Genomic DNA, 27,029 nt, shown 5'->3' on the forward strand with positions numbered 1-27,029 from the left:
CAGAAGACTGCTGCTATCTCAGCTGGCCCATGGTGCCTAAGTGTTCTCCTTTGGCTGGATACCACAGTCTCTGGGCTCTGAAAAATACACTCAGAGTGCCCAGGGGAGTGACCTTCAGGAACAAGTCCAATGTCAACAGCAGGATGCTCGACACCGACACTCATGCTTCAGACTGTTTAGGGTCTGCTCTGCAGAGCTCAGAGTAGGGCAGAAGATCTACAGAACCAAACAGAAAGAATTCCCTTGGTCCGTAGAGGGGGATAGTGGCATTGGCCTTCCTCTGTCTCCCTTCCCTTTCTCTTATCTCTTCCCCTACCACATCCAGGAACCCCCAAGACTCCCCCTAGGCTTTGACCACACAGAGGATGGCACAAACAATCCCCACACTCTCATACTGGGCCTTAGCTGACCCAAAGTCACATCATGGCTATGCTATGAGCTACAGGGCCTTCTCACCACCTAGGTATTGTCTGCATTAGAAAGGGACTCAGCTTGCAGTGTGAGCTCATGGTAGAGACTGAGGCATCAGGCAAAGCACTGTAGAGACTAGTACTGTTTCTATGAAGTCCCAGCATGGATGCAACTGGCACAGCTACCCAGGTGCTTTGTTCCCATCCCCTCCAGCACACGCCATGTTATTGCTGGCCTCTCTCATAGGCCTCATGCACTGCTGAGAGCCCTGAGATTCCCCATTCTGTGGTTACAGGTAAAGGATGTTCCTGTCTGCCGGGGGGGGGGGGGGGGGGGGGGGGGGGGGGGGGGGGGGGGGGGCTCTCAAACAGGAAAGAGAGATAGCTCAGCTGTCTTTGTCAGGAAATACTTGTGGTCCTGGCTGGGAGAGACTGTCCTTTGTCACAGATCCTCAGGCCCAGGCAGCAGGTCCAGAGTCCAGTACTCAGACCCGCAGGGACCCGGGCCTGGACCTGCACAGAGAAAGAGCTTGGTGAAGCCGCCCCTATTCTCCTTTATCAGCCCCTTTGGCCTCAATCCCGGAGAACCTAGTCCAGCAAGGGGCCTGGAAAGACAGGGCTCCAGGTTCAAACACCAAAGCTGTGATTCTGCTCTTTTGCTTACAAGTAGAGAGAAAGGCAAGGGTAGTGAGGTCCCCAGGGGATACCCTAGAAGGTTCTATTGCCACAGATGGAAGTATAGGCCGCACGTGGGCCTGGCAGTGGATAAGACAGGGTCCTAAATCCCTGCTGTGCCATGTGGGGATACATCTGCTGAGATGGTGATGGTGGATACCTCAGGGACTCCAGCCCTTTGGGGCTTGATCTGGTATGGAACGGAGTAGGCTAGGCCACCATCTCCTAGGCTGATCTCCCATGCCTCTGCTCTCAGTGAACCTGCTTTCCCTTTCTTTGCCTCAGTTTCCACATCTTTGAAATGGTGAAAACCCTGTGTCTTTCTCAAAGGGCAGTGGGGGTTCTGTGAAGCATGGTCCTCCCAAGGCATTCTAAAGCCAAGGAACACTGGAAAAGCTGCCTATGGGCTCTGGTGCCACAGGGCTCTCCTGTGGAAAGTGAGCAGGGTAAGACACATAGGCAGGCTTGGGACCCAGATCTCCTTTCCAAGCCCGGTGTCTCCTTAGGCTCTGTGAAGTAGAGTTCTAGTATGGTCTCCCCCTACACCTGAGAAGGTAGGCCTCCTGCCCAATCTGTTCTGCTCTCTCTATTCCTTACAAACTTTACTTTTTAATTTTTTTTGAAGCAGGGTCTCACTCAGGCTAGCATAAAACTTACTATGTAGTCCAGGTTGGCCTTATATTCATAGCAATCCTCCTGCCTTAGCCCCATGAGTGCTAGGATTGCATGCATGAGCCACCATACCTACCTCACAAGCCCCAACCCCTCACCGTATCTCTCAATATCTAACCCTTGACTGAGGGACTATTGACAGTTGATAGCTTCTGGGAGAGGGAGAGTCAGTTTTCTTTAAGGTTGGTGGCCCCTGGTGGGTTGACCATGTTCCAGTGGATGATGCCACACCACAATTGGACAGCACAGTGATGGACAGCACAAATCGGACTCGGTGGGTTAAACATTAAAAAGGAAAAAAAAAAGAGGAAATGAAGTTGGGAGTGGAGAGATGGGGATGGATCTGGGAGGAGGTAGGGGGAGAAAAAGGGGTGAATATGACCAAAATGAACTGTCTGAAGTTTCTTTCTCTTTCTTTCTTTCTTTTCTTTTTTTTTTTAAAGATTTATTTATTTAGTAAACAGTATTCTGCCTGTATGTATGCCTGCAGGCCAGAAGAGGGCGCCAGATCTCATTACAGGTGGTTGTGAGCCACCATGTGGTTGCTGGGAATTGAACTCAGGACCTTTGGAAGAGCAAGCAGTCATCTTAACCTCTGAGCCATCTCTCCAGCCCTTTTTTTTTTTTTTTTTTTTTTGAAACAGGGCTTCTCTGTGTAGCCCTGGCTGTCCTGGAACTCACTCTGTAGATGAGGCTGGCTTCAAACTTAGAGATATGCCTACCTCTGCCTCCTGAATGCTGGGATATATATACTCACCATGTTAAAAGCTTCATCAGCAGTGAAGAGCTGCTTGTAGGTGAAGGGTTTGTGCAGTTATCTGGGTACAGTGCCAGCTGGGGCAGAGTTGGCCCCTTGATCCTTTTCTTTGCCCCTTCCAGTAGTCCTGAGGACGTTTGTTTTACTAATCTGTAGCTGTGGCCTCTCTGGGGCTACGACCCTCCTCCCTGTTCTGTTAGGTCTGTGGCAATGGAGTCTCTCACCTGGGGCTGGCTAGTAGAGACCAGGTCCTTGGGACCAGTCCTGAGGCAGAGCTCATTTAGGGAGGCAATATTCCCCGTGACAGTGCAGATAGAGATGTCGGGCCTGGAGTAAACACAATCTAAACCTTGAGCTCCTCCCAGACCAAGGCCCAGGGCATACCACCCTTGATTTGACTCTAGACCATCCAGACAGAAAGAGGGCAGTCTGAGACCAGATAGGATAGTCCGGGCCGGGCCGAGCCAAGCAGGGATCTCCTAAGTGCTAGGGACAGGATAAGCAGGTGATGTCATCCTTGAACATCAGGACGAGCTCGGTATGGAAAGAATGTGGTTGAGGCTGCATACTGTCCTGGACAATCGAGCTCTCTACCTTGCAGGCCCTGTCTGGATCTATCTCTACCCAGAACTGGACCCTGAATGGCTGGAGTCCCCCTGCTCTATGTTTTTTGTCAGTGTCTATGACTTATTTCCAGAGACTTAGGGGATGCTGTTGGAGGGATCCCCAAGCTGTCTCTCCCTCCCCCCATTTAGAGATGCTTTCTGCACTGTGGAGTACTGCCTTTGTTATGCGCCTGCCAGGAGGCCCCGTGACACACTCGCTGCAGAGAGCATGTGGCTGCCACTCTGGCCTCTTTTAGAAAGTGGCACATCCCTGGACACTACAGCATTTGAGCATCTAGTGGCATCTGCCTGTAGTTAGAAGCAGGAGTCACTACAGTTTCTAGAAAGGGCTAGAGTAAGTCACTGGCACGTTCCAGGGGTGATGTTTTCTCCTGCAGACTTGCTCAGAGCTGCGGTTCTCTCCATGGGGCCTGAGGGTAGGGCCAGGGACTTGTTCTGTGGCCCAGAGCTAAGTCACAGGGAAGCTAGCAACGGCCCCACACAGGAGCAGTGTGGACCCCACCGTGCACGTAGCCATGTCCTGGTCCAGGACTGCCTAGATGGGCAGATCTTGGGCCAGTTGCGCACCCTGTCAGAAGAGGAAGACTCTTCTGGGGCTACCTTTCTTGGGGAGCCTGCCTTCCCTGAGATGGATTCAGAGGATCTCCGTCTGGCTTCCTTCTATGACTGGCCATCCACTGCTGGGATTCAGCCTGAGCCATTGGCTGCTGCTGGCTTCTTCCATACAGGTAAATCTTGGGGTCTTTCTGCTGCAGTCTGGATGCTATTTAGCACTCTTCCAGGCCAAGAGTTCTGTGCATTCCTGCCCTGAGGGAGGAGCTGATGAAAGGTAGTCCTGTTATTCCTGCCTGGCCAGGACTTGGGGTCTACCCCAGTCAAAATCACTATGAGATCCTGGGCTTGTGCTGGCCTTGTCCTGAGGACCCCTCAGCAGGTGGGGGTTTCACCTGAATTAGATAGCTCTGCGGGTCCCCCACACTACTCATGGATCCCCACTGCCAGATGGGAGGCTTGCAGGCTTGGTTACAGAGGTGATTAGTCTCTTTCATTCCAGGACCTAGAGGGACAAAAACAATGTATCCTATGGATGCAGTGGTCAGCTTAAGCATTCTGATTTGTGGCCATCTTGTAGGTAATCCTCCAGGCCAGTGCAGAGACCAATCCTTTGAGTACCTGTTCTAGTTACAAATAGTTCACTCCTTTAGCGTGGACTGCTCCTCACTCGTGGTAGGGGTCAAATTCTGGCTCTTTCTCTTCCTGGCTGAGGAAAAAGAGGCAGCGAGACCCACTGAAGGGCTCTGTAAGTATGAGCATAGCCAGAGAAACTGTCACCAGTGGGACCATCAGGGGAAGAATTAGCCATTTTTCTTGCACTGACCAGTCAAGAGTCAAAATCAATTTAGGACAATTGGACACTGGTTATAAAGGGTTAATGGCTGGGACAGTTAGAATCTCCTTGAAAAGAAGTGTCCCCGAGGCCAACAGATGTTAGGGGAATTTTGTGGACTGGGGTGTCTGCTGTGGGATATGCCTGTAAGCAGTCCTGTTTATAACTTCTGCACAAGGTCATGAAGGACACATCTTCCCATGGTTGGGGGATGGGCAGAGAGCAGAGAGGAGGAAGGCCTGAGCCACTAACACCAAGGCTGGCTATGAACCAGTATGGGAGGGGTCACCTCCGTATTCTGTCAACAGGAATCTTTCTCGGATGCCCTGAATCTCCCCGGCTACAGATGCTCCAAGCCTTTGGCCCTACCCTACCCACATGCTCTGAGAACAACATAAATGCTAGCTCAGCCTTTCCAGAATGTTCTCGGGCCCTCCTGACACATGCCCTAGGCATTGTCTTTATTTGCCTTTGAGACAAGAGAGATGCCCATGTGCCTTGCTCCCTTCTTGTTAACCTGCTGACAGACCCCAGCCCTGTCTGTCCAAGCTCTGATATCAGGTCATGGAAGGACACCCTGGGGTTGCCAGCTAGGTGTTACCAGTCATGTGTCTCTGTCATACCCAGGCCAGCAGGACAAGGTGAGATGTTTCTTCTGCTATGGGGGTCTGCAGAGCTGGGAACATGGGGATGACCCCTGGACAGAGCATGCCCGATGGTTCCCCAGGTAAGGGCCATGTGGATTGCTGTAGGTCCAATTAATGAAAAGGGCCCTAAAGAACTCTGTCCAGCCTCCTCATCTCCCACAGTCCTGGAACATCAGGATCTCTCTAAGGTAGCAGACAACCCTACTCTTCATGAAGCTCTCTCTGGAAGGGCAGCTATGGTGGGCATTCTCCTTTGCTATCCTCTTCTAGGTGCTCAGAGGCCATCTCCTGAATAGCTTTCCCAGCAGGTCCCCTGGCGGGGGGATACATCCCTGACTACCTCCCATAGGGCATAATGGGTTCCATGGGAACAGAAGGCATGGTTCATAGTACATGAATGTAACAGTGAAGCACTAAGAGTCCAGTCCTGCCTTCTGAGATCTCTTCTCCAGGTGTCGGTTCCTGCTACAGTCAAAAGGAAGGGACTTTGTGGAAAGAATCCAGGCCTGCACCCCCTTGCTTAGCTCCTGGGTAAGTCCATCTGTCCTCAGGACTCAGGTGGGTTGGCAGTCTCTACTCTGTTTACTTATGGCATTGATGGCTTTCCAACAGGACCAATGGGAAGAACCAGAAGATACAGTCCCTGCCACCCCCTCAGGTGAGATGGCCTGATGCAGAACCCTTGCTGTTGCATTGGCATTTGCAGCCTGTATGTAGGTAAGACTGCTAAGTGTACCCACCTGCCAGTCAGCAGGGAGGGACTGTGCACACATGTTGATGTCCAAGGCACAGGTCAGGCCACTGCATTCCCTTGTTCCCACTGAGTAAGCTGCTAAAGACAGCAGCCAAACCTGGAAATGTAGCTGCATGTTGGGATGGTTCTGCTGGGCACTAGCCACAGCTTCTGAAAGCCAGCTGGGCTGTAACCAGAAGCCTGTTGAACAGAGCTATGGAGGACACAGTTTTCCAAATCTCTTCCCTGGGCCCTATGGGACAGGGGTCTGAGGTTCTTCAGGGACCACCTGATCTGTTTGCCAACTTTTTCCTGAGCTTCCCTGCTGTGAGCTGTGACATGACAATACTAACCCGTTTTAAAAACACATGAGTCTGTGGGACACTCTGGTGCTTGGCAGGGCTTTGTTTACTGTCCTCCCCAGTCATGGTAGCACCTCTAGATAGAGCCTCTGAAAATGCAGCATCCTTAGTGTAAGAGGGCTGGACCTTTCCCAGTGACTTCTGGGAACACACAGATCCATGTGTGTATAGATAGAGCATGCCACAGACCACCAGCCTTTCTCTACAAGATCGCTCTCTCTCCCTCTGCCTTAAAGATACCAGGGGCAACCAGAGCCAGAGCCCAGGTGTTCCCAGCACACCGGCTTCACAACTGATGGCTGACTTGCTCCAGGAGAATGAGGGCCAGATGGCAAGGGCCAGAGGTACCTTCACCCATTCTAGGCACTGCCTGCCTTTCCTTGTCTTACTCCTCTGGGCATCCATCACCCTTTGTTTCCTGTCCCTCCCAAAATGCCCAATATATACAATCTATTACTACCTAGTCTGACGGGCTGGGTAGGCAGAGTACCCTGGTGGAAGGCAGGCTCTTTGGTGGCCTCCAGGAAGCTTCTGGTCTTGAGCTCATGAACAGCTGAGTGCCATACAAATCCTTCTGTTCTCTAGGACAGAACTGGTCCTTGGTGGCTGCTAGACCTTCTTTGGGCTTGGCCTCCCTTCTCCACAGAAGCTAGGCCTTGAATCCATTCTTACTTTCTACAGCTCCTGCCCATGGAGGCCCTGAGTCACTCACATCCAGAAGACAGACGCAGCCTGAAGATGCCAGTGAGCCAGGTATAGTTGGGATCCACCTGAGGTGGATGGGCCACCCTCTTTCATGGAGGGGGTGCAGAGGGAACATGGGGGGTAAGAGGGCGGGTCGTGTAACAAGCTCATTCCCCGTGAGGAGTCAGTATCCTAGGCCCTGAGAGTGCTGGTGAATTCTTGAGTCCCCAGGAGCTGGAGATGTGCAGGAACAGCTGCGACAGCTGCAGGAGGAGAGAACATGCAAGGTGTGCCTGGATCGGGCTGTATCTGTAGTCTTCGTGCCCTGTGGCCACTTAGTCTGTACTGAGTGTGCCCCCAACCTGCAGGTGTGCCCTATCTGCAGGGTGCCTATCTGTAGCTGCGTGCGCACCTTCCTGTCCTAAACCAGGTAAGGTCCAGAGTATTCCCAGCATTCTTCCTACAGCCTGGGTGTAACCTGAGTGTCTTGCTTCCTAAGGCTAGAAGTGGCATTGTAGAGATGGCCAGGTCACACCACTCACTCCTTCCACCAGTCAATCCCACTGTTTTTGTTGTTGTTGTTTTGTTTTGTTTTTTGTTTTTCAAGACAGGGTTTCTCTGTGTAGTTTTGGTGCCTGTCCTGGATCTCGCTCTGTAGACCAGGCTGGCCTCGACCTCACGGAGATCCACCTGGCTCTGCCTCCCGAGTGCTGGGATTAAAGGCTTGCGCCACCACTGCCTGGCACCACTGTTTTGAATCCTTCCTAGGTGGAGTCAGAGGGAAAGAGGGCTGGGGGTCACCTCTTGTCCAGTTGGTCATCAAGGGCTTAAGCTAGGCTTGGAGAGGCCAGCTTCAGAGGCACATGGACTAAATTGAAGCTTGGTGGTCATGCAGGGGTGGGGGTTAGGGGGTGGGGGAAAGGGCACATGGACATCAATTGTTACATAAATGTGTCACACCCCGTCCTTGCTGAGAGACAGGAACCATGCATGGCCTTCATATACTCTCAGAGGTCAGTGTGTCCCCAAGATGTGTCTGATAATTCTCTGGTAGAACAAAGTGGTAGGTCAACGAAGTTCCTGAGGCCTCTGGCTCAGATAAACCTGCTAAGAACAGAACTCATATATGCTTCCTTTTCTTCCTCCAGGTACTACACTGCAGGATGGGTACCCTGCCTGCCTCCACCTGTCCCAGACCATACAGTGCGTCTGCTGGGGACACTCAGTACCACCACAAACGTAGTACAGCATGGAGCAAGAGTTTCTGGTTGATGTGTGGAGTGGTTCTGTTGTAGCTTTTGGGATCTATTTGAAGCCAATAAAATAGAAGATCTCACCTTAGAGCTCAGCTAGGCTCTATCTCATATACCCACTGCCATGTCTCCTAGTTCATGTTGAGCTGGTCTCTGCTGCTCTTCACCAGCAGAGCAGCACCTGTCAGGGGTCCAGCTACTTCTAAATACTTCACAAACTCTACCCCGCTTTGGAAAAAACAAAACAAAACACTCTTTCTGATTTCAGTGATCTTACACTGTATTCTACACTTTCAGAATAGACTGACTTCAGATCCCCACTTCTAATTACCCACCAACTTTGTGTATTTTCCAATATGGCAGGTGTTCTCAGGCTACTTGCCCAAGGTCCTTCTTTCTGAATGATACCATTCACTTTCTACAAAGAAGAATCTATGTAGTATCCCCAGGCTCCATGTTTCACTCATGGGTCTCTCCTAGCTTGGGAGTGGCAGGGCTCCTGGTCCTGTTCCAGGGATTCATTCCACTGGCCTCAGTGGGGTGAGGGCCTTTGTTTGAATAAGACCTGCAGCTAGGGTACTACAGTATTTATTCAAGGCCTTTGTCACTCTTGGTCTTGGTGGCTCAGAGGGACTTTGTGATGGGACTGAAGCGTCTTTTCTTTTCTTTCTTTTTCTTTTTCTTTTTTGAGACAGAGTTTCTCTGTATAGCTTTGTAGCCTGTCCTGGAACTCACTCTGTAGAACTCACTCTGTAGACCAGGCTGGCTTCGAACTCACAGAGATCCGTTTGCCTCTGCTTCCCAAGTGCTGGGATTAAAGGCATGCACCACTGCCACCCGGGCTGGGACTGAACCTTCTTGTTGTCCTCTGATGAGCCCTTCCCTTGGCAGCATTACGTGTTCTTCAGGCCCTGTAACCCCAGGACAGAGCACTCAGGGGACTCCTGGGAAAACTGCCTAGGCTTACTGTTAGCTGCCCAAGGAGACCAGGGATGCACTTTGTTGGTTTCTATATTCTCTTGTGTCTTTTCTTACTATTTTTTTTTTTTTAGAAAAAAAGAAAGAAAAATTACAAACTCACAGTGCAGTCACCCCGGCCTGCAGTGCCCCTCCCCCCCTGCAGTGTCCCTCCCCCCGGCCTGCAGTGCCCCCTCCCCTCACTGGTATCCAAGGGGAATTTGGAAAAAATGCTCTGCAGGCAGGGAAGCAGAGCTGTGACTCCAGGCCTGGAGTCTCCTCATTGTTCCCATGGCTGAAGCTGGGTTGCAGGAGCAGGGTCAGCTGTTCCCTCACTTATGCAGGCCTGTGGAGAAGGCAGAGATCAGAGAACCCTAAGAGAAGGAGGACAGTATCCCTTCCCCTGGGGAATTTCAAATGCAAAAGACACAAAACCAAGGAGGGGATAGTTGCTCAGGCTATAGCAAAAATACGCCAGGGACTAGGCTTCTCCACGCCCAGAGCAGGTACTGATCTTATCCTCTGATGACCCTGGCCAGTTCCTATGGGGCTGGAAGTGGAGTGAGGATCTCACCCTGGGTCCTTTCATCCTCTCAAACTGAAGAGAAATCTCCCAAGGGCTACCCCTATTGATGGAGATCTATTGAGCCCAGGCTTGTCTTAGAAGCTGCAATGGCAGCCTGCAGAGGCTCCTCCCCTTCCTAGGTCTATACTTCCTTCTTCATTCGTCCTAGGAGCTGAAGCTCTGCTACTTCTGATACCCATTATCCACAAGAGTCTAGGACACTCTGAGGTCAGGCATTAGGAATCTTTGGGACCAGGTCTGCTGAAGGCAGCTTCACCAAGAGAACCCCCCAATGCCCTTCTGATCTCAATTCCAGGACTTCCAAGAAGCCCAGGCACAGCCATGGCATCTGCAGGGCTGTGGCACTGCTTTAGAGAAAGAATGTGATCTGCCTAATATAAGAAACAGACATCCACACCCTCTTCACTTACTGAAACACTGAAGCCCCTGGAGAGTGGCTTGTTGGTATCCCTCCCATTCCTGAGACTCCATACTTCAGTGCTGAATTGGTCCTGATTATCAAAGAATATACCCCTGCTGAGCTTTGAGCTCAACATGTGGGGCTGAGTTCTACAGCCACTGCACCCTGATGCCAAACCAGAGCATGATCTTAGGGGGTGATAGATGAATAGACAGATTGACATACAGATGCCTGATAAAATCTCCAAGGAGAAGAACCTTGTGTTGTGAGCACCCTAATGCAGGCTGAGTGGGCCATACTTACAAATACGCCTGCTTGGACAAGAAGCTGGACGGCTTTTCATTGACATGGTACAGGGGGAATGGGTCAAATCCACCAATGAAATCAACTGAAAGAAATCAAGCCCAAATAAAATAAAACCCAAATGATGGAAAAGACAGCAGAATGGAAACATTCCCAGTGGCAGAGTCCCAGCAAGAGGGGTATTGCCAAGGCTTGTGAAGGGGTACAGGCACATCCCCAAATCAGTCCCCTGTTGTATCACAAATCTTGCTGGGATCTCTCTGAGGCACTGTGCCCTGTTTCCTGGCTCTGTGGTCTGAATGGACCTTCCCAGAAGTGGGTCAGATGGGGAGGCCCTCCAGCCTGGATGGGGCTGCACCCCACCCTGCCTTCACTGTCCTCTGCCTTCACTACCATCAAGCACCTATCCCGTGAAGCCACCCACACACTAATGGATGCTAGGCTTGTTGGGCAAAATGGACATATTCCTGAAGCTCAAGGCTGGCTGCAGTTCTGAATTCAAAGAGCAGGTGGAGCTCCTGCTTCATCCCCAGCAGCCAACTGCCGTTTCAGTGATCAGGCAGCACCAGGGGCTTGATCCCAGGCTCAGAGACTATCCCTCACCAGCCTCCAGAATCAAACCCAAGTCTCTGGAACATGGGGACAGCTGATTCCATGACCTGACTCTCAGTGACAGATGGTTTTGAATTCCAGTTCTGACTCTGGGGAAGGTTCTATCCACAGGAGCCCTGACTGCCCACCCTGTCAATCCCTTCTCTGCAGGGACTTCCTATAAGACTATGTCAGAGCTGGGAGTCCCCAAAGGGATAGCTTAAACCATTACTGTGTTACATTGCAAATCAAAATTAAATTGAAAGGGGTCTACATGAAGCGAGAAAAGGATAATCTGTCCAAACGGATCCTATCTAGTAGTAAATGTCAGTCAACATGTGTGTCAGGCAGGTAGAGTGGCCCATACTACTGAGGACTCAGACCCTCCTTGGGCCACTGTGGGGTCATGAGGATAGATGTTCTTGGACCTGAGGGCTCCTGAGCCCCTCTTCAGAGATTCCTCCTTTTCTCAGATCTTTGGACTATCACCTGCATGGTCAGGCTTGTGACAGGAAGTGAAGACCCAATGGGCATGGGTCATCACCAAGAGCCACCTTCAGGTCCTACCCCAGATAGTACAGCACTCAGAGTTGTCACTATCATTAGCTGTACACTTACAGCTGTCCTCTTCTTCTGTAAGCACACTGACCACGTAGCAGCCATAGACGAAACCCAGGAGCTGAAAGACACCAAGAGGTCAGACATGCCAAGCCATCTCATTACAACAGTAGCATAGGGATGGTGTGGATAGCCCCATGTGTATCTGATGGAGGCCTTGCCTCTTCTGAGCCTTGATTTCCTCCCCTGAAAAATGGAACTGTGCCACTACCTGCATGGCTTCCCACATGCCTACATTCTGATATCTCAGTTGTCCCTTGACACACTCAGTGGAAAACACCTGGGTGAGGAAGTGACCATGCCACTCTGAAGGGTGCTAGCCATTTCCCATTTCACGGCTTAGAGGGCTGGACATGCAAAAGCAGAGCTGGGCTTCCCTATGCAACACGAAACCTGAAAGGTAGCTTGGAGGGGGCAAGGTCATGCCCTCTGTCCTCTGAACCTAGATGGTCAGGCCTGTATTCTCCACGTCATCATACAATGTCCTGTTCTGTTCCAGGAGAGTTCCATGATACAGATGCTCCCTCCACATCTAGCCTCTGTTCCTGGCTTGCAAGACTGGCTGTGTAGACAAGCTGATTTTTTACTAGATGGGCTAGTGGATAACCCAGCACATCAGAAAGAAGGAAAATAAGGCCCCACAGCTAGTCACTTCCCTGAAAAGCTGCCTCCTTCCCCTGGTGCTGACAACTCAGTCTTTGTGTATTATTCCAGGACCCGAGATGCTGCCATGAATCTCAGGAGAGTGCATTGTCCCCTGTGGGCCCCAACGTAACACCTATATTGTGTATACCCACCCCCAACACCACCACCTGCAACAGCTTGGTCTGGGGGAACTGTCTCTGTCTTGCTGGGACCCTGAATGATTTGGTGCACACAAATATTTCAAAAGGTACCAGCTAAGCAGGAGCTGTAGTGGGAGGTGTCTCAGGGCACCACAGCTAGAAGGGGCCTGACTGGTGAAAGCATTGGAGGCTACTGCAGAGGCGACAGGAAGATGTCCAGTGGTTGTGAGTATGACTAGAAGGAGGCTGCACTTATGAGGCCAAAGCTGGAAATGCATGAGCTCAATGCCTGTGAGACCCTACCCAGCTCAGGTGCAGGCCACAGTCCCCTGGAACTACAGCACTCTAGAAATGAGTCTAGAGCTGAGCCTGGAAGTCATTTTCCTCACTGTGAAGAGAGCCTGAGAGGTCTCTCACACAGTCTTTTGTGATTCCATGGGACAGCCTGAGGTAGAGAGTCACACTCCAGGGTTGGCCCCCACGAAGAGCTGGCCACGGTGCTGAAACAGACAGGTTCTCCTTGGGAAGAGGCTCTGTCCAATCTTGCATCTAGTCTGTCTGAGTTCATCCCTGGTGGTTCATGACATCCTACCTGCACACTCTTGCCTCCTTTTCCCACTACTTCCACTCTGCACTCTGTTCATCCAGATCGTCCCTGAGCATCCATCCACTCTGCCTCTTCTGGAAGCTTTCTCTCTTCTTGGCCTTTCCTCATCAGCCTGACACTTTCTCTCTTACACTATTCAAAGTGGACAGCAGAGAGTGCACTTTTTTATTTTAATGGGAAAAACAAGCATGAGCAGACCTGGTTTGTGAGTTAGCATTCCTTTGAGAAAGTATGGCAGAAGGCTGTCTCCCCACTGGCATGCCAAATTTCCTTCCTCCAGTATCAGTCTCACCAAAATCATTCTGTACCCCACAAGACCTTCATTTGTCTTTCTAGTTTCCATTTATTGTCTTTTAAGAGTCTGCAATTTTAGAATTCTTGACAGGGACCCTTGAATAATCAGTTCTTTCTCTTCTGAGGACCATACCTGGGTTCCTTCACGTTTTGGGGTAACAGGGATCCTCCCTTGCCTCTGCATGTGTTACAGTGGAAGAGAAACGTAATTTGAGCTTCCCACTGTGGAGGCTGAACTTAAGCAGGATGCCTAGGGTAGGAGTGGGGGTGTAGTGAGGACTACAAAGCTACCCGCACTGTCTGCTGCATGCTTTCTCACATCTTGAATGTCCTCAGATGTAAGTTCAATTCCTATCATAAGTTGCTGATTGTACTATGAACTTGTCCTCTACCAATCATTGTGTGCGCTGGGAAGGTTGGGGAGCCTTGAGATATGACCAGGTTTCTCCATGAACTAACCCAATTGTGCCCCAGGTGTGACACCCACAATCCTATGGGCTGCTGCATCTGCTGTTCTACACAGTTGCCTAAACCTCTCCTTCCCACCCCATTGAGTCCATCTATCAAAACGGCATTCATTTTAAGAAGTGATAATTAAGACACAGAGAGGTCAAGTGGCTCACTAAGGCACACAGGTAGAAAGGTGGCACCGCCTGGACCTGGGGACTGTCTCTCTCCCCACTGCTCTCTACTTATCTGAGCAGCGCTGGAGAGGTCAGCAGAATCAATTCCATGTTCACCAGCTATGGCTGTTCTTTAGTTCCATGTAACACCTATGGTTAGGTGGGACATGATTGGGAGATGGCATCCTCACCAGGCTCCTAATGAAGTTTTGGAAAAAGTCATCTCTTGGTTTCTGTGATCATCACAGGCTTGGGGACAGTGAAAGAAGCAGGCAGGACAAAAGTGGATGGGACCCACTGGACCACTTGCAGGAGGGCACATGCTCCTATTTCACAGTGAACCACCAAGGCCAAGGTGGGACTCTGAGCCAAGACTTTCCTCTTCTCTGCAAGCAGGACACAGCTTTGGAAATGGATCTGGAGTAGTCCTCTCAGGTAGTGGCTTGTCACATGAGTCCTCAGGGGCCAGAGTCCAGGCAAAGGTCTAGAGAAGTTGTGTTTAGTTGTATGTTGAACCATGTATCAAATACATGCCTCAAAGTCCAACTCTGGTGCCTTGGAATCTGTTCATATTTAAAAATAGGGTCCATAAACCATCAGCATGAGATTATATAGGGTGGAGTGACCCTAAACTAAAATCTGGCATTTTTTTTTTCAAGACAGGGTTTCTCTGTGTAGCTTTGGAGCCTGTCCTGGAACTTGCTCTGTAGACCAGGCTGGCCTCAAACTCACAGAGATCAGCCTGGCTCTGCCTCCTGAGTGCTGGGATTAAAGGCGTGCACCACCACCGCCCAGCTGGTGTTCTTATAGGAGAAAGGAGGGGGCTGAGACAGTCATGTGGGGAAAAGGCTGTATAGACAGGTAGGGATGCTGATGTTTCCCCAGACCAGAGAATACTGCGGCCCCATGACTAGAGGATGCCTCTGCCACTCTCCTCAGAGCCCCAGAGAGAACAAGCCTCACTAATTCTTTGGCTTTAGGCTCTGATCTTGGAGCTGTGAGGGGGCAAGTTTCTATTCTGGGCCCCTTTGGCTTTTTTATTTTATGTTAGTGTATGTGCATGTTATTGTGTGTGTGTATGCATGGGTGTATGTATGTGCATGTGTATATACATGTATGGATACGTGTGTGTGAGGGTGCATGTACACCTAGAAGCCAAAGAACAACCTTTGATATCATTCCTTAGGTATCATCCACCTTTTTATTTTATTTTTTTTTTAAAGACATCTCCCACTGTCCTGATACTCACCAAACAGGCAAGACTGGCTGGCCAGTGAGCCTCACAGATCCACTTGTCTTCACCTCCCAAGCACTGGGATCACAAGTGCACACAATCATTCCATCTCTTAAACTGCTTTATTATATTTAATGAACCAGGGATGGTGGTTCATGCCTTTAATCCCAGCACTTGGGAGGTAGAGGCAGGCAGATCTCAATGAATTTGAGGTGACCTTGACCTACACAGAGTTCCAGGACAGCCAGGGCTATATAGTAAGATTTCGTCTTAAAAATTTGTTATAGTTATTTATTTTATGTGTGTATGTATGATGTATATACACACGTCTATTCAAGTGTGTGCACCTGTTAGTGCATGTGGAGGCCAGATGAGAGCTGCAAGTGTCTTGCTCTGGTACTCTCCACCTTATTGCCTGAGATAGGGTGTTGGGATCTGAACTCAGATTCTCATGCTTGTGCAGCAAGTGCTGTTACCCACTGAGCCCTCTATCTGGTGCCCAGCATTTTTTTTTACATGGATTCTAGGGGATTGAACTCAGGTCCCCACACTTGCAAAGGAAGAACATTACTAACTGATCTATCATCCCAGCCCCGCTTTATTTTATTTTTCAGAAAGGGTCTCACTATGTACCCAGGCTGGTCTTGAATTGGTGATCCTCCTCCCTCAGTTTCTCATGCTGGGATGGTAGGCTTGTGCCACTATGCCTGCTTTCTCTGGTCTGGTCAGTTGTTATTATAGACTTTATACAGATATAAAGCCAGAATTTGGCCTCTATGAGGGCCCAAATGTGTAGGGCCCTATCCTGATCCATGGTGAGGTAGCAGACAATCCTGCCTGGTGGAACCTAGTACAGGGATCCAGGTTCAATGGGCTTTAAGGCATCTGTAGTAGCTTCTCCTGTCCCTTACTTTTCTATGCAGGATGAGGTGTGGCTGGATAAGGCCCTGACTGATCTTTGGAAAGGTTCCTGGTGACATCATCTTTCTCCATGACCATCCAGGCAGAGTTTATGAGTCAATATCTTCTTGGTCTTTCCAAGACTCTAGTCCCTGCACCAATCCAAATCCAGACACATAACTAAAGTATCCACGTCTAGCTGGCTCTGAGTGCACCAGAATAAGATGCTCTACTGTACCAGGCTCTGTCCTGGAATGACAGAACTTGGGACATGGTAAGAGGTCTAGCGACTGGCAGTGAGGAAGCCCAGACTTGATACTGGACCCAGAGAGGCCCCTGAAGCTGAGTGTTCTGGAAAGAGGCACTTCACCTGGACCACCTGACTGGAGTATGAAAGGCCTTCAAAGCAAAGAGAGCTGGAGACTGTGATGGGAGTTTGTACGCCCCTGATGCCCACTCTGGATATAAAGTGTTCTTCAGAAAGGCCCATGTGCCTTAGCTTGGTCTTCAGCAGCTGGTGCTGTTGATAGGCAGCCTGAGGACCTCATAGTCTCCTTGCCACCTGCTGTTCCTGAGTGGGGGTTTGTCTCAATACTTTCTTTATATTGATAGCTAAGGAAGAGTCCAGCCTGGATTTAGTCCTTGTGTCAACTGTGAAGTCTTAGAGAAAACATGTAGGCCATATATCCCCCATCCCCAAAGATGCCACAACTTCCTGTGCTTGGCAGACCATGCCAAGTCCAGACCATGGGCCCTGCAGGGAGGCTGAAGCCTGGACCACCTGTGTTGCCATAGTAGTAAGACAGAGAGCAGCAGGGAGCCTAGCCTCAGCACCAGCCCCTCAGGTACCTCCATGGGCCTCTCCCCACATTGCTTTTTCTGCACTCTCCATAGCTCCCTGGCTAGCTGAATGCCCAGGCTAAGGCCTTGGGGAAAGGCTTTTGGGGTTTAGAACCCCAGATCCCCTGTAACCCACAGATATGCACCCTGAATTCTGCCTCCCACCCTCCCCCATCAGCTGTAGAGTGCCATCAGGCCTTCTCTGATCTTTCCTCTTGGATTAAGTTCCCGGACACATGTGGAAAATAATGGAGTCTCTGCATCTCTGAATTCATGAGACTTGTATCTCCTCTAGGCTCTTCATGGACAACCTGAGTCCAAGGGGATACAACCATCGACAGGTTGGTGGCACCTGACACTTGCTAGTGATTCACTGCTAAGGAACTGTTCTACATGCCTAGTAGGGTGGTGAGAAAGTTACCCAGAAGCAGTCGGCCCTATGACCAACATAGGAGCTATCTGGGCACAGAACTGTTCTGCTGCTCACAAAGCAGGACTCCTGGAGATCAGTGGTATCTCACAGTGCTAGGAAATTAGCCAGATCGCCACAAACTTTCCTCATCTCACAGGATCTGATCTGTGGCAGACTTCTCAGGGCTGTGGGCTCACAGCCAGCCCAGTCAGCCCACTGTGTGCCAGGAAGTATGCACCGTATCCTACTTTCTCTCTGGGGAGGTGAGAACTTGTGAAATATCCCCAAGGGTCCTGAGACTCAGGGAGAAGCACTGAAATGCTAGCTTAATACACCAGATCTGTTGAGATTAAACAATGCCATCATTGGGACCCACTTGCAGCATTATTGGCTGGCTGGTCTGGGGCTTCTAACTCCCTTTCACTGTCTCACTGAGGTCAGCCTTGGGGTATTTACATTCCTTCCTTGCCTCTACTACCCTGTGCTAGGGAGTCATGGAGCATTCATCTTGGTCACTCCAACCTGAACCTTCATTGTTGCTGTTCCTGGTTGCCTGGTACTCCACAGCATCACCAGAGGCTGAGGTTTGAAAGTGGTTCTGAGCCTGTCTTACAAGAAGAACAATGAAGCTCTGTGGTGGTTTGAATAAGAATGGCACCCATAGGCTCATATATTTGAATGCTTAGTCACTATTTGAAAGGATTGTAAGAATTAGGATTGACCTTGTTGGAGGAAGCATGTCACTGGGAGTGTGGGCTTTGGGGTTCCAAAAGCCTATGCCAGGCTCAGTCTCTCTCCGCCTACAGATCAGTATGTAGCTTTCTGGTATTTCTCCAGCACCATGCCTTCCTGTCTGCTGCCATGCTGCCCACCATGATGATAAAGGACTAAACCTCTGAAACTATAAGCACATTCCTAATTAAATGCTTTCTTTCACAAGAGTTGCATTGGTCATGGTGTCTCTTCACAGTAATAGAACAGGGACTAAGACAGGCTTAAGGGTGGAAACCCACCTGTGACTCTTCTGCTTCTTGCAGGATATGGAGGCAGTCCTGCTTAACAAGGAAAGCTGGTGCCTTTGTGTAAAGGAAAGGCCCTGACTCTGCCCCAGGTAGAATAAGCCTCCAGCCTGGGTACCCGTGCCCACACTCACCGCCAGCAGGATCTGCAGACCACTGTGCAGGGTTTCCACATAGCTGTACGCCATGGCACAGCCGGCATCTACCACCAAGGACTGGCCATGCATTACCCCCAGTCTAGCTGTGGCTGCCTCTTCATGAAGACAGCCTGGCCCATGCTCTTCCCACCAGGAACGATGCCGGGAGAGATTAAAGGTCAAGAGCTCACTGTCCTGGGGACAAAGCAACAGGACAAGTTAGTATCAGGAGGCAGCCAGCCTCTCCCAACCACAGCCTGGAGTAGGGAAGGATGAAGGTGGCCAGTCTCCCTCTACCCTTTTCTCTTAGGCTCCAGTTGTGTGGGACAGGAACAAGTTTCCCCAAACTGTTCCTCCATGGGAAAGCCCGGTTTTCTTGGCCCTCAGCCCTCATACCCCTTCCTCCAGGAAGGTCCCTTGCCTTGGGCAGACTTCAGGACTCACTATTATGGTATCTAGGTTCCTCAAAACCCTCATTCATGTCCCTGGCCAAGCTGCCACAGTGGGTCTTGAGCCTCATGTCAGTAACTGGCATAACTCCAGCCAGGGCTAGCTCAGTCCGCCACACCACTACATATTAGAGTCTCCTACTCTAAGTAGGAGAACAAAGCTGTACCAGTCCAGAGCTTCCTCAGGAAACACATGTCAGTTGGCCAGGGTAGAAGACTCCATGTGGCCACAAGAGGAAGGTTTCTGCTTGTGCCCCAATCCCACCATCCCTAAGAAGGACACACCTACATACGTGGGCCAGATATCTACTTAGTTCCTACTCCTCCCTGGTACTGCCTGGTCCCAAGGACCTCTTCCAGGAGACCCACCCTGTGTGCTACCCAGCCTGAGACCCTGGCCCACTGATACTCACAATGCCTTACCAACAACACTTACCACCTGTAAAACAGTCTTCCCAGACTTTACTGAAGCACTGATCACAGCCCAAATAATCCTGGTGCTGGGGTCAGCACTATGCATCAAGCTCCCAACATCATTAGGAAACATGCAATGAACAGCATCAAGAATCACATGGTGATCTGGCCAAGACCCAGTGGATGAACCCCTTCCCATCTTTACTCACCTTTGAAAGGCCCCCCACTTCCAGGTAGAAGCAGATAATGAAGACATTCCAGGTAACCCAGACAGCTGCCCACACAGCATACTAGGGAGGCCAGAAAGAACAGGGCAGAAGTTGAACCCTGCAGCTTCAGAGATGAGATATCTGATTTTCTCTAATGCCTTGGAAGAAAGCCCTTGAACTCATGGCAAAGCCCCAGGACTCCCTGAGTCTGATCGTCCCAATGCTGAGCTTGAAAAGGGTTACCTAAGCCCACCCTGGACAGATGTCAACCTAAGACATTCTGCCCAAGCTGCCACCAAGAGTGGCAGGGCTTCTACTCCTTGCATAGAGGCAGCCAAGCACAGTGGACTCACCACCACAATGTAGCGTGGCCGATACTGAATGGTGCCGAAGAGCCCCAAGATGACCACGATGATGTGGACGAAGTTGGCCAGGATGGGTGCCCACTGGTAGCCCAGGAAGTCAAACACCTGCCGTTCCAGAGCAGTGACCTAAGAACAGGTGGCCCATGAGGAGCAGTGGACCCTAAGGAGCCACCTCCAAGTTTTGTTTCCCTCCTAAGTACCCCTCACATCTATTTTAATATCTATACCAGCTGGGCCACAAACTCCTTCTTGGCCATAACCCTGAGTAGGTATTGTGTGGCTCCATCTGTCCACCCTTCATTCATCACCCACCCATCCATCCTTCACTGGGCTCCATCCCATATGCAGGTATAGGTGAAGGAAGAGAAAGTATGGCTGAATCCACCAGGTCACAACACTTTCTCTGGAGCCACTGTGTTTGGGATGACAAAAGTTTGCTAAGGAAAAACTAAAAAGGATGGGCTACATTCTGGAAGAGAAGCAATGTTAAAGGGGCAGCACAGTGGACCTGAGCCTGTGACATTCACAGGATGCCACTGGGCCCCTGTGTACCAGCAATGGGTCAACACTGGAAATGCTGAGGCATTCCCTGACCTAGAGTGGCTTCTAGTATGAGAGGGAGAAACAAGTCTTGTTCCAGCTACAGACACAACTAGACACAAGCCAGAGTCTATTGAGAAGAGGAAACTTCAAGTGAGAAAATATCCCCACCAGACTGGCCTGTGGGAGGCCTATGGTGCATCTTCTCAACTGATGATTGGAGGGCCCAGCTCACTGTAGGTGGTTACCCTGGCTGGTGGTCCTGGGAGCTGTAAAAAAGCAGGATGAGCAAGCCAGTAAGCCACAGTCCTTCACGGCCTCTGCCTCTGCTCTGTCCTCCAGGTTCCTGCCATGTTTGAATAGCTCTGGCTTCCCTCAGTGATGGAGTATGACCTGAGAGTTGTAAGTTGAAGTAAATTATTTTCTCCCCAAGCTGTTTATGATCATGGTGTTTTATCACAGCAATAGAAACCCTAAGGCAAGTCTCCACACTGCGGTGAAGACCCTCCTCAAGGCTGCTCACACCAGCTGTCTCTACTTCCTGTCAGAGTGCTTATAGCCACTGCCCCTACTCTGTCACAGATCCACTGTTGCCCCTTCCTGTCACAGAACAATGACACTCAATGCTCCTCTTCTATCAGTGTTAACATATACTGTCTTCTCTTTGTGTCACAAAGCACTCACCCGCTAGCCCCTAGTGGGTCTGTAACATTGCAACTGAGATCAACTGGGAGCACAGGCTGCTTCCAATCCCAAATGACCTCCTGCCATTGTGTCACGTTTGAGTTGAGTAGTGTGGTCACTGGGTTGCTGGACCTCAGACACTGACTTCAGCGAAAGTACTCAGGTTCCTCCCTGCTGCTTGGAGTCTGTATGATGGAACTGATACCCAAAGTCTGCTGACAGCACCCAGGAAATACCTGCAATTGGGCATGCTCTGGCATTGCCCTGACAGCTATGAATGGCCCAGAAGTGGTGGGAAAGAAGTCTCAAAAGAGGACTGTTAGCAAGCATGTTCTACAGGAGTCTGGACTTCGCTGGGTTGGGCTGCTAAGGTAAGGGCAGACTTTTTGTCAACACCAAGAATGACCCAGCAGAATCCATTTAAGAAGGGCCCCATAGGGGCTGGAGAGATGGCTCAGCGGTTAAGAGCACTGACTGCTCTTCCAGAGGACCTGAGTTCAATTCCCAGCACCCACATGGTGGCTCACAACCATCTGTAATGAGATCTGGCACCCTCTTCTGTATACATAATAAATAAATCTTAAAAAAAAAAAAAAGAAGGGCCCCATAAAAGCCACAAAGTGCTTACACTCACTGCTCCCTCCCTGCTCAATCAGAGTTTCCAAACCCATCCCCTCCCCATGTACAGAGAGTTCATATCCTCTGCTCCATCTCCCATCAGAGTGCTCACACCGGTTGTCTCTACTTCCTGTCAGAGTGCTTATAGCCACTGCCCCTACTCTGTCACAGATCCACTGTTGCCCCTTCCTGTCACAGAACAATGACACTCAATGCTCTTCTTCTATCAGTGTTAATATATACTGTCTTCTCTTTGTGTTACAAAGCACTCACCCGCTAGCCCCTAGTGGGTCTGTAACATGTCTCATGATTGCAACTGTTGGTGGAGGAAGCCTCTGCTAGCCAAGTTCCTACCTCCAAAGACCCTTCCTAATGCTAGGCCTTCACAATGATAGCCTCCTGGAGAAGGTGCTTCCCTATAGAAGGTGCCTCCCTATAGGAGTAAACCCCTTAATGTTGCATATGGAAGTTGGAGCAGTTCCTTACGGACTGTCAGTTCTCAAGGATCAGCTTTTTTGTTTGTTTGTTTGCTTGCTTGCTTGCTTGTTTGTTTGTTTTTTGATACAGGGTTTCTCTGTGTAGCTTTGGAGCCTGTCCTAGAACTCGCTCTGTAGACCAGGCTGGCCTCGAACTCACAGAGATCCGCCTGCCTCTGCCTCCCGAGTGCTGGGATTAAAGGCGTGTGCCACCACTGCCTGGCTCAAGGATCAGCTCTTATCTCTGGCCTTTCACAGTATAGAGAGCAGCTTGGCCAAACTTTTGGCTCCTGGTCAGGCCTGACGAGCTGTTTTCGCTGAGGAAGAGGACGGACCACCACTAACTTTCCATGGGCAGATACAGTTGATCTAGCTGATGGCTCCTGTCTCTTTATTTACATGCCTTTCACATGGAAGGCATGCATGGAGGGCTCACTGGAGAGCTCTGCAAGAGCTTTGCTTTATTTTGACAAGGAATCATCCGTCTGCTTTGGAGCTACATCATCTCTAAGGAATTGGGAGTTGGTGTCTCAACCAGGACACTCTTTTCATTGGAATATGCCAAGAATCCTTCCAGGGTTGGTTAGAAGTCTGCTCTGCCTGCAGGTAACAAGCAGAAGCTGGTGTTGGAGTGACATAAAGATGGCTGGTCCCAGGGTCCCCCTAAGCCTCTCGGGGCTTTGCCTGAGGTAAGGACTGCTCACCCTGGCTAGTCCTTTCCTGACCATGGATATAAGTTTGGGATTTTCCACACCCACAGTGATGCCAGACCCTGCTTGGCCCGTGCAGTATATACAGCAGGTGCTCATAGGTGTTGGTCCCACACAGGCATGTCAGATGCTATAGCCACCACACTGTCCACAGCAGAAACTGCAGCCAGTCTTAGAGGCCCCAAACAAGAAGGACAGCTCAGGAGCAGCCACCTTCTCATCAGAGCCTTGTGGTAAGGCATTAGACAGTGCTAGGACTACACAAGAGAAATGCACACTGAAGAGTAAAGAAACCCAAGTATGTGACTTGCAAGTGATTCGGGAAAACAGCACAGGCAGAGACAGCCAGTGACCCAGGTGTTAGGGATGAATCTGAAAGTCCCCCACAGGCTCATGTTAGAATGTTTGTTCCCCAGCTGATTACACTATTTTAGGAACCAGTGGAACCTTCGGGAGGTCAGACTTAACTGGTATTAGTGGGTCACCAGGAGCAGACCTTTGAAGGTTGTGCTCAGCCCTGGTTTCCAGGTTCCCACCTATGTTTTGTTTTCTGGTCACAGCCATGTGAACAGCTATTGTGACATGCTCTTACCACCAAAGAGAGCCACATAAGTGGTTTTATTTTGGTTCATGGCTTCAGAACCATTATTCCCTGAAGTTGTTCACGTCAAGTATCTGGTCACAACAATGAGAAAAATAACTAATGCTCCAGGTAAGTCGCCTGGCCTGCCTCCATGGTCTGACCTCATAATCAAGCTACCTGCATCCTTCCTTAAAACCTCACTAATATGAGGGAATGGAGTAGTAGGCAGAGGTAAGTGGGGCTTCTGTTCCCTCCAAAGAATAGGTGAGCACCACCCTGGAACCCCTCTTCAGACATAAACTAATTCCACTTGAGTGGAATGTGAAAAGACCTAAGGAGGTCACACTGCCTAGGACACTTATACCTTTCAAAGATACCTTGGGCCTCAGGAGCCAGTGTGCACCCCATGATCACCAGAGGAGCAGCAGGAGAGTCATGGCCAGCTCAGAAGCCTTTGTCTAGGAGAACCAGCTATAGGTGGGTCCTGACTAAACTAGTAAGACCCAGGGTGGAAAGGACAGTAGCTTACAACCCAATAAGAAGACAGTCTCAGGACAGCCATGCTGACTTCCCTAAAAGGTGTTGGAGATCAGGGGGTCAACAAATGCCAATACTCAGTGAGCACTGCATTTGAAGCAGGACTTATGACTGAGGTGGCAGCCCCCCTGGCCAGGCCTTGACCTCTTCATTGTGGTTGGCTGCATAGCTACAAATGCCTAGAACGGGGATTTGCCTTCTGTACCCCTTCTAGAGATGGTCCAGGCTTCTTCTGCTCTCAGCTTGGATCTAGGAGAATTTCTGTGGCTTTCCAAAGGGTCCCTGGTCTCTCTTCTCCCACAGGAGATATGTAGGACTAATGGATGCTCAGGTCCAGGGCTGTACACAGCAGGTAGGAGGGATGAGGCCCCATCTCCTCAGGCTCCCTGGACTTCCAATATATGGCAGAAACAGTCCCTCAGGATCCATTTCAATGGCTGTCTGGACCCAGTCTAGGCCATTTGTTCAGAGATGCTCTCTGTCCCCAGAAGTAACCAAAGAATTCAGGGATTCAGGTAGGTTTGGCCACATGCGGGTCGTATCTGTATAAAATATAGAGCCAAGTGTACGTACGTCCACATACAAGTATGTGCATGCACCTGTTCATGCATGTGTGTGTGCATGTGTATGGTGCAGCGGCAGGCAGGAAGAAGCCAAAAGACAGACCCAGTCAGTACCGAAAGCCCACAGTGCCTCTGGCCCTGCTATTCCCAGACTTACTGTCCTGTGGGGGTGATTTTATAACTTTTTTTTTTTTTTGAGGGAGATTTTTTCTGTGATCTGCCAAATTCCTTCAGAATCTGCCCCTCCTCCAGCTCAGACGCACCCTGGTGGCTCTGGGCCTGGAATGTGGGGTCACTGAGACTCAGTGAGCTTGATCCAGGGTGGGGGTGGGGTGTTTAGCAACACCAGGACTGTCAGTCACAGTCTGTTCCCTGAGCAGGGAGTGAGGAGTGGTATTCAGGAAGGGAGTTACACAGCATGCACTCTTGGAGGCCCCTCCCAAGGAGTAGCTCAAGCCTCCAAGGTAGGGACTTAGCCCTGCCTTGCCTCCACCTAGAGTCCTTGCAAGATGAGCTCTCAATAGTCAGGTTGAGTATAAGGTCTCAGAACCCATGCTTGGAAGATACCTGTACCTCATGCCTCTGCAACCCCTATCCCCAGAACCCCCAGTATTACCTACCTGGTATCTCAGCCAGGGTCAACCCCTTATCAGCTTCTCTCTCTATAATTTAAGACTAGCATTTACTCTCCATGCTGTCACAAGCTGCCCTGATCTAGTGGGCCCACTGTCCTGCTAGGATGGCCCTGACCATAGCTGCCTGTTTCTCCAAGTCTTCCAACCAGAATTTGCCTGGCAGGCAGGGCTCCTTTTCCTCTGTTGATCTGAGAATTCATTCATATCCTTCTCTCTGTCCGTGGCCATCTAGATTCCAGTCAACTCCGTTCTATTGTATGCCCTACCCCTGCTGACCCTCCCTACTATGCTCCTGATGCGACATACAAGTCAAGTGCAGCAGCCAAGCACAGTATGTTGAGGCCACAATAAACTTGCAGAATGACTGATGCTCACCAGCACAACCTTCTGAAGAGGGCCACCATACTACCCTCCCATATGCTGTTTGCCCACTGCCTAGCCAGTACCTTACACCACAAGAGAGTCTACAGAGCTGCTGTGATCCCAGAAAAGCAACAGCTCCAGCAATCCTAAAAGATATCTCTGGTGTCTGACTCTCTGCTACCATAGAAATTCCTGCCCCTCCCCACTTCCTCTGTCAGAGATCCCAGGAGCTATTGGGTTCTGGATCTGTGTCCAAAGACATGTCCACATTCTAAACTTCAGTTCCAGGTTGTGTCAGAATGATGGAAAGGTCACCTTGGGGGCACCCATATGGGTAAGAAATGGCCTAGGAATTGCAGCTCCTCACTTTGCATCCCCTTTCTACTTTCAGCTTCCTAGAAGGCCACAGAAAGCAGTATACATCTGTAACATAGCTCAGAAGACAGTCTCTAAGTGTCAGTGGTGACAGGAAACAGAAGGAATGAAATGTTTCCAACTCTTCCAATCTCTCTCTCTCTCTCTCTCTCTCTCTCTCTCTCTCTCTCTCTGTGTGTGTGTGTGTGTGTGTGTGTGTGTGTGTGTGTGTGTGTGTGTGTATGTTTCCAGTATTGGAATCAAACCCAGGACTCACACATGCTAGGCAATCACTCAACCACTGATCTACACCCTAGCTCACTGCTGAATTCTTGGTGTGACTGAACACATAACTGCTGGGGAGGCACTTAGGATGCTCAGCATTGTCAGATCTGGCATGATAAGCCCCTGGTAAGTACTTCCTCATTTCACCAGAAGAGTCAGGCTACAGAACTTCTGCTAACAATGAAAATCCCCCTTAAGGAGGCACCAAATGGCTGTCCAACCCAACAGACAATGGACAACAGCAGAAGCCTGTTTGAATGTTCAAGATGGGGACTGTTGATGGAGCTCTGGCCACAGACTGCTCTTGACCCATAGGATAAGGCTCTAACAGCAGCCAGCCTTTGAGACCAAGCCCCTCACTCAGGCGATCATACACCTTCACCTCTCCTGCCTCCATCCACCAGCTCAGACCCTGGTGCACTCTCTCATTTTCTGGGATAGGAATATCCTTCCTTTAAGCAGGACTCAGGACCTCCACACCTGCATGCTTACAGGCAACTTGAAGCTCCTACCTTGGGCCCAGGCAGGCAGTGGTAGCATTTCCCCTTCCCCACAATGCATTTGTCCTAAGGAGTTACATGGTGGTCTGTGTGCACACTTGTTCCATTCAACTGTTAGAAGCACTAACCAAAGGCACAGTCTTTCTACATACAACATGAAAATGCATGATTCAGAATGAATCTCAAGTATCAGAGCCCAGATGTCCCCATCCTAGCAGGCTCCTAGTTCCTG

At 50.2% G+C, this 27,029-nt stretch overlaps 2 protein-coding genes across 8 annotated transcripts in view; one reads left to right on the forward strand and one right to left on the reverse strand.

The window, feature by feature from the left end:
* Window positions 1-775: 775 nt before the first annotated feature.
* On the forward strand, window positions 776-8,294 carry Birc7 (baculoviral IAP repeat containing 7). 4 transcript variants are annotated; one of them, XM_052723949.1, is made up of 8 exons: window positions 776-3,868; window positions 5,155-5,254; window positions 5,627-5,705; window positions 5,787-5,832; window positions 6,506-6,613; window positions 6,951-7,022; window positions 7,185-7,383; window positions 8,102-8,294. In XM_052723949.1, the coding sequence occupies exons 1-7, from the start codon at window positions 3,502-3,504 to the stop codon at window positions 7,376-7,378; spliced, it is 966 nt and encodes a 321-aa protein (XP_052579909.1). In that variant the 5' UTR covers window positions 776-3,501; the 3' UTR covers window positions 7,379-7,383; window positions 8,102-8,294. The 4 variants fall into 4 exon arrangements, 3 of the variants coding, with proteins under 3 accessions (XP_052579909.1, XP_052579907.1, XP_052579908.1); XR_008214997.1 differs by having other exon boundaries at window positions 5,627-5,832; window positions 7,178-7,383; XM_052723947.1 differs by having other exon boundaries at window positions 5,627-5,832.
* A 582-nt stretch (window positions 8,295-8,876) lies between these two features.
* The window catches only part of Nkain4 (sodium/potassium transporting ATPase interacting 4), a 32,355-nt gene continuing 14,202 nt past the window's right edge, over window positions 8,877-27,029 (reverse strand). For 2 of the 4 annotated variants that reach the window (XM_052723951.1, XM_052723950.1), the window contains 6 exons: window positions 19,938-20,075; window positions 19,585-19,665; window positions 18,510-18,707; window positions 11,662-11,722; window positions 10,453-10,537; window positions 8,877-9,509 (listed from right to left, as the gene is read on the reverse strand). In XM_052723951.1, the coding sequence (XP_052579911.1) occupies window positions 9,500-9,509; window positions 10,453-10,537; window positions 11,662-11,722; window positions 18,510-18,707; window positions 19,585-19,665; window positions 19,938-20,075 (573 nt within the window). In that variant the 3' untranslated portion in view covers window positions 8,877-9,499. The remainder of the gene's footprint in view (window positions 9,510-10,452; window positions 10,538-11,661; window positions 11,723-18,509; window positions 18,708-19,584; window positions 19,666-19,937; window positions 20,076-27,029) is intronic. The other 2 variants (XM_052723953.1, XM_052723952.1) reach the window with 2 other exon arrangements.

Source organism: Peromyscus californicus, unplaced genomic scaffold (assembly GCF_007827085.1).
Source record: "Peromyscus californicus insignis strain IS unplaced genomic scaffold, ASM782708v3 Scaffold_7__1_contigs__length_154581171, whole genome shotgun sequence".
Classification (NCBI taxonomy): domain Eukaryota; kingdom Metazoa; phylum Chordata; class Mammalia; order Rodentia; family Cricetidae; genus Peromyscus; species Peromyscus californicus.

Excerpts from the sequence above, each read along its gene's own strand:
- Birc7 (XM_052723947.1), top strand. The coding sequence starts at position 3,502 with ATGTTTTCTCCTGCAGACTTGCTCAGAGCTGCGGTTCTCTCCATGGGG. Across the intron at positions 5,255-5,626 it reads CATGCCCGATGGTTCCCCAG|GTGTCGGTTCCTGCTACAGT; the intron begins GTAAGGGCCATG and ends TCTCTTCTCCAG. Across the intron at positions 6,614-6,950 it reads CCAGATGGCAAGGGCCAGAG|CTCCTGCCCATGGAGGCCCT; the intron begins GTACCTTCACCC and ends TACTTTCTACAG.